Source organism: Vicia villosa, linkage group LG5 (genome assembly GCF_029867415.1).
Source record: "Vicia villosa cultivar HV-30 ecotype Madison, WI linkage group LG5, Vvil1.0, whole genome shotgun sequence".
In the NCBI taxonomy this organism is placed as follows: Eukaryota; Viridiplantae; Streptophyta; class Magnoliopsida; order Fabales; family Fabaceae; genus Vicia; species Vicia villosa.
The window spans coordinates 36,672,382-36,678,882 of record NC_081184.1 but is presented as its reverse complement, the minus strand read 5'-3'; the positions used below and the strand labels follow the sequence as shown (position 1 = coordinate 36,678,882).

At 34.6% G+C, this 6,501-nt stretch overlaps 1 protein-coding gene and 1 long non-coding RNA gene across 2 annotated transcripts; both read left to right on the top strand.

The window, feature by feature from the left end:
* The first annotated feature begins 567 nt into the window (after positions 1-567).
* On the top strand, positions 568-2,038 carry LOC131606512 (uncharacterized). The gene is made up of 3 exons (XR_009284860.1): positions 568-1,218; positions 1,322-1,539; positions 1,824-2,038. It is a non-coding gene; the product is annotated as an uncharacterized LOC131606512 (long non-coding RNA).
* Positions 2,039-4,309: 2,271 nt separating this feature from the next.
* On the top strand, positions 4,310-5,207 carry LOC131606511 (O-fucosyltransferase 7-like). Its single transcript, XM_058878727.1, has 4 exons — positions 4,310-4,367; positions 4,480-4,568; positions 4,658-4,838; positions 4,922-5,207. Exons 2-4 carry the CDS (start codon positions 4,489-4,491, stop codon positions 4,994-4,996), a joined length of 336 nt encoding a protein of 111 aa, XP_058734710.1. The 5' UTR covers positions 4,310-4,367; positions 4,480-4,488; the 3' UTR covers positions 4,997-5,207.
* The last annotated feature ends 1,294 nt before the right edge of the window (positions 5,208-6,501 follow it).

Here is a 6,501-nt window from a genome sequence, read left to right as displayed (position 1 = left end):
ACTTCAAAATAAGGATGTTGACCAAAAATCAGGAATTTTGACTGTACTTTGACCACAGTTGACTTTTAGGTCAAACTAGTCGACTGTTGACTATGGGAGCAGTTGACTGATCAAACTTGTGAGTCAGAGCTTGAAACTTGGCATGAGGATTTTTTGGGACATATATGAGACCATGGGGTCCATTTGAGGTATCATAACCTGAGTCTCCTTTGAGAAAAGCAAAACCCTAGTTCAGAGGCACTTGTTTAGGAGATTGTGCCCTAGGTTAACCCTTGAGCCACTAGTACAAAAACAACAATATAATTTAAAAATTTACACCCGATATTCTAAAAACGGGTGTAAATTAGAAATGTGATGGCAATTTTGTAAATAAAGTTTCATTTTAAGGATTAACATGTGACAAATTACACTCTATTTATAAAAAATCGGGTGTAAATTAAAAATATTATTATAATCGGATCTCAATTACTCCCATTAAATTTAAAACGGGTGTAAATTTAAATTGCTTAAAAAAATTATTTATTTTATGACTCAACTCGATACCGCAAATGAACATATCCACAATCTTCAAACATTCGTCTCATTGACGCATCTAAACCTGCAAGAGAGTTTCCAACATACAACTTCGCTTGCCTCACTATTCAGATCAGCAACGCAGCACACAGAACTCGTATATTAGGTGTACAACAAAATTCTCAAAAGACTCAAAGTTTCAAGGAGACACAATCCATTGATTTAGCTGGTGATTTTAGTAAAGGTGAAAATGGAGAATTGAACTTTGTTAGGGAAGATAGAGGGAGTTTTGATTTGCAAGATCTTCCATCTGCAGCACATCGACACAACTTTATCCTTCAAGCAGATCCTCCATCTTTAATATCAACTTTCAGCACTGATTTTCTCCAATCTTCAACGCAATCGCAAACACCGACACGAGCTTCACCTCACGGACCACATCATCATCATCATCGGCGAAAACGAAAACTGACACACACAACTTCAACGATTCGAGAACACAGGTGAGCTCAACGCAGCAACGTCATTGATCATCGTTATCTGATTCAATCTACAATAACGATTCAGGACGCTTCTCTGACGATATTTTCGCTCATTTTTAACCAAAACCAAAGCCACCCTAATTCTCACCCTCAAAACGAGGTTGAGATTCTATCTGATTACTAATCAAGTGTTATTTTTATTACGTGCTTGTATCACACCCAAGTAAGTTCTCACTGTTCCTCTTAGATATTTAACTCCAAATTTTATGATTCTTTTTTCTTGTAATTTCTCAACAATTTGTTTATGCTAAATGTAAAATTAATAGGTAAATTTGAACTTTCAAACGTGAGAGATGGATGCATGGAAAGTGTTTGTAAAAATGTCTGTTTGAACTTTGAAGGACTTCTTCATATACACCTTCTGCAAGGAAAGGATCTCGACCTGCTCGTTGTCATTTTTCTTTAAGAATTGGCTGTGAGGAAACTACTAGAGAAATCAGACGTATCGAGCAAGTTTTCAATTCAAGGTTTTTTAAGCATTATGGTAAACCCTTCTTCCTCATTCTTCATCCTATTTCCTCAAATCAAACTTTAGTTCAATTTGCAGAGAATCCTCTGTTCCAATCCAACGTTTTTCAACCATTATGGTAAACCCTTCACCCTCAATCTTTACATTTAATTTCAAATTTCAAATTTCTAATGTTTAGATTATTTTCACTTTAGAACTTGATTGGGATTGGGGTTTTATATTGGTGTTCAAATCAGAATTTGGGTTTGTTGATTTTCAAATGTTTGTGTTTGTGGAACTGAAGTTGAAATTTTGGGCAGGAAACACCGTTTATGACAGGGCTGGTTGTGGCTGCAGCAGCTTATGCAGGTAGATATGGTATCCAGGCTTGGCAAGCATTCAAGACTAGACCGGCTGGGATGTGTAAATTTTATGAAGGTGGTTTTCATGCTACCATGAATAAGAGGGAAGCAGCTCTCATCCTTGGTGTTAGGTATTTGCATTTTTGTTTTGTAAGATTGGTTTAGTTTGTATTGATTGGATGAATTCATCGCGGCGGCGGTAAGTTGATAGAAAAGGATCCGAAAATATTAGTTTTTGTTTAATAGGGTTTGGTATTTATGAATGTTTGTAACCTTTCGGCAAGACGGTATTTACTGTTTGTACAAAATATCTTCAAATAGAAGGTATCGTGGTGCTAAAGCACCATTGCATAACAAAATTTTAACAATCCACAATTTTCCATTCTCCGCTATCCTCAATTAAAAACATTGAGACAATCACAGCCATAGCAGAATGTCAAATACCAGAAATGCATGCAGCTTGCAAGCACGTGTATCATGTGTCTTATTGATTGGTTAACCTGTGTCTCAGTTTGATATTGTCCTCTTTTGTTTTTGTTGTAAGTTGCAATTTGAAATTTTCAATTAGTCAACAAGACTTATGTTGTCAACAGTGCGTCATAACAGAATAGCGTAGCGGTGTAAGGTCGGTGCGGCGCTTTTTGCCAGCGAGCCTTTGTCGACAATAGCGGTTGTAGTGGCTGCTATATATGCGGTGAAATTTCGGCCTCAAACCGCTTCTATCACATCCGCTATTAGGATTTCAGAAATAAACTCCCGAATTCTTTTTTGAAAACCATTTTTTTTGCAGATTAAAAGTTCATTGTATACTATATAGGCAGGCCTTTAGGAGGGGTGGGGGGTTAAATTTTACTTCGTCTTAATAATTTAGAAGATACTAAAGAAATAAAGCTTAGAATCATTTGACACCTTGATTTGATTTTTGGTGCATCACACAACCCTACTTTAATTAGCGAGTTGATTTGAAATTAATTTGATAAGAGTTGAAGCCTTCTTTAATTATTCTGCTTCAAAACATTTAAAGCTGCAATGAATGAGTATCTAAGGAGGAACTAAATTGGCTTTGGCTACTTGGCGGATTAAACTCTAGCTATAACATGAACTTGATTTGCTTAGTTATACTTAGCCATCAAATGTATGATGAATGAAGGAATGACTGTAGTACAACTCAATGGTTAGTCAGGATGGGTCATGCTAAGAATGAGTGATCTTGTTAATCCAATAAAGTTCTAGATTATTGTTTTTTATCCTTTCTGCATTGTAATCTGTAATTCTGTGGTTCGGTTTTGGCTGTCACTTTTTGCAGACATGCACATGCATGAACCAACATACATACAATGATATGTGTTTCCCGCAGTTGTATTTTCCCCTTCTATCATGAATTGTGAAGGGGTTGAATGTGACATTAGGCTTCATTTCTGGGGGATGTCGTTCACAAGTTGCATTAATACCTTCTCAAGGCCGTCTGTCAAGAACTGATATGCGCAAGTCATATATATATATATATATATATATATATATATATATATATATATATATATTATCTGTGATTTGATTGTGTTTTAGGCTCAAGAAATTAATGAAGGGATGAAAACTAGTGGTTGTCCATTTCATGGAACTGATATGCACCAACCATATGCATCATCTTTAGTATGATTTGAAGTTTACTTGCAAATGTATAATATTTGTGACTTGTGATTTGGTTGTATTTGAGGCTCAAGAAATTAGTGAAGGGATGAGAGCTAGGGCAAGAGGAGAAATGCCTCAAGGGCCACCAGCCTCAGCTGCAGATAAGGTTCAGTAATATTTTTTATTGCCAGAATCTTTTGAGCAATTGGCTTGACTAATTTTTTTATACTGAATTTTAAATGCATGTTTGGAAACTCCACCACAATTAACTTTCTAAAGTCTCAGACCAAATTATTCTATTGGCTTCCTAAGCATACACCAAGGATACACAAAGTCAAGCAAAGTAATTAGTAAATAGATTAAGGTCCAGACTCTAGGTCCGCACCTTCTAACATAACGTCACATTTTTTTTCTTTTTTCGAGTGCGAACATTAACATAAGTTTTGTAAATTTTAGGCTTTAGAGATAGTGTCCGCCCACCATATTTTTTTCAGAGTAGACCAAAATTTTAAGTTTGCACTCTAAACTATGTTCGTCCCCGTCCCCCAATTTATAATATCTTTCCAATTATACCAAGCTATTGTGATCTATTTTGACTCGTTTAGTCTTGGCAGCTGAATAATACAAGAGAGGATGCAGAACTAAACTATGAGAATCTGTGGAAGCCTCCACCAAATCATGGATTTCTACCTTGTACAAAACCTACCCTTAATTATACAAGTAAGAAACTTAAAACTTACAATATCTTACAAGTTGTAATGTCTATGTTTATTCTACTTAATTAAAGTGTCAAATGTTCATCCAGCTCCTGAACATTCGCGTGGTAACCTTCGAGTACATACAAATGGTGGACTCAACCAAATCCGCACCGGGGTCTGTTTTTCTCTCTTTAAATTACTCTAATATGAAATATCTTATTTTTAGTTCAGTTTTTTTTTTTTTGAACTTTTGGATATGTTCCTTAAGTTTGATGCTTTTACTGCAGATATGTGATATGGTAGCTATAGCTCGCATTATAAACGCCACTCTTGTAATTCCAGAGCTTGATAAAAAGTCATTTTGGCAAGATAATAGGTAACTTATTGATTCTATCGAGTTCTTTTGTGTTTCTGTTATTTGATTTTACATAACTATATTTTAATAGTTCATTGCTTGATTTGCAGCAATTTCTCCGATATCTTTGATGAAAAGAGGTTTATCAGTTCTCTTGCTGATGATATAAAAATCATTAAGAAACTTCCAAAGGATCTAGCTGATGCAACCAAAACGGTGAAGCAGTTCAAAAGCTGGTCTGGTATGGATTACTATCGGAAAGAGATTGCAGCCCTTTGGGATGATTTCAAAGTATGTAACCTGTTGGTATATAAATTTCTATCTTATTGTCGATTTATTGATCTTACTATCTTATTTATTGAAATCCTCTAAAGGTTATTCAAGCTTCCAAAACCGAGAAGGATGAGATCATTTGGTCCGTATATCGCATTACACTTACATTACGGTGAGCTTATAGTCAAACTTTATTCAGATGAGTTTCTGCTCTCATTGTTTTGGATTCGGAAATAGATTCAATGAAATTAATTTAGTCATACACATATTCTTGACTATTTGTTATTGTCCTTGAATTTGAAAAGATTGGAAAAGTTCTTACCTAAACCTCTGTTGTTGCCTAAATTTAGTGGCATGAGCAAGTCAAGGTAAACTCAGAATGACAAGGCAATGGGGGATTAAATGCCTTCCATACATTGAAATATAAGAGTCCAGTTTGTATGAATCTTATCCTAATATTTGGTATTATGGTTATTTATTGACAGATCCACAGTGGTTTCTCCAACTAAATTGTTGGATTCACACTCTATTTGCTAGCTGGTGAGTTTTTTCTTATACTTGTAGCTGTTTGATGCATAAGTATATTTAATGGCTTGCTTAAAATAATTAGAAAATGAGGCTTCTTTGTTGGTAGAATGGGGCTGTTTCGAGCATTTTTTTCTGTTAGTGTTTGGATTGCATTGAATACTTACACTATCTAATGTATGTATTCTTAAGCTTCTTGATGTTCACTAGTTAGTATTAGTATAGTGATAGAAACTGATACCAAACAATATAATTTAATAGTATAGTGAATCTCTTAATGTTCTGAGGTTATAAATTATATTACTTTGGCTCAATTCTTGGCTATAAAGTACTATATTACATTATTATAGCTAAAGTACTATAAAGTGCTTAGCTTAGGTTTTCAGCTTCAATAACTTTAAATAAATGAGTACTAAGATATTATAATACATTTCCAAAATGATTATGTAGATTACTAAGATATTATTTATGTGAAGTAGCTTGCTTGGCTAATATATTTATAAAGATAGTAAAATAAATGAGTACTAAGATAGGTACCTGTATATATTTATGTTTATTATTTGAATAGAGGCTATCCTGCATGTGTTATATCTATATCCTTGTTCACGATCATTGTGTGTTTTCTAGTATTGAGTTGTTATGTAGGACATTCATGCTAACAAGTATAGTTATTGTTGTGACAAATAATTTAGTTTTGTCACAGTGTAAAGATCTTCTGCATTCTCAGTCAAATGAAAGTAAAATTGAAAAACCTATCACTTGACTTCACAATGATTTCAAATTATTCTCTAGATGTTGTAACAATACATGATGAACTAAATTGATGTAAACTACATGCATTCCTCCCGTTTAGACTTCAATCTGCAATAAACTTTTGGTTATAAATTTAGACAAGTGTTAGTCCAATATTCAGGAGCCAAGTATCCGAAAGTCCCAGCAAGTTTAGTCACTATAGCTTTTTCGCCATAAGGTGCGAGTATTACCAATCCGAAATCCGAGACTTTAGCTCTAAAATCATCAGCGAGTAAAATATTTGAGGACTTAAGATCCCTATGACTGAAGCTTTGTTGAGCCAGAGTATGAAGATACTCCATTCCTCTAGCAACATCTAAGGCAATGTTGAGCCTCCTCTTCCACGAGAGAGGCTCGAGTCCGA

Coding starts and splice junctions, on each gene's coding strand:
- LOC131606511 (XM_058878727.1), top strand. CDS start 4,489: ATGGTAGCTATAGCTCGCATTATAAACGCCACTCTTGTAATTCCAGAG. Junction 4,569..4,657: donor TCATTTTGGCAAGATAATAG/GTAACTTATTGA, acceptor CTTGATTTGCAG/CAATTTCTCCGATATCTTTG. Junction 4,839..4,921: donor CCCTTTGGGATGATTTCAAA/GTATGTAACCTG, acceptor AATCCTCTAAAG/GTTATTCAAGCTTCCAAAAC.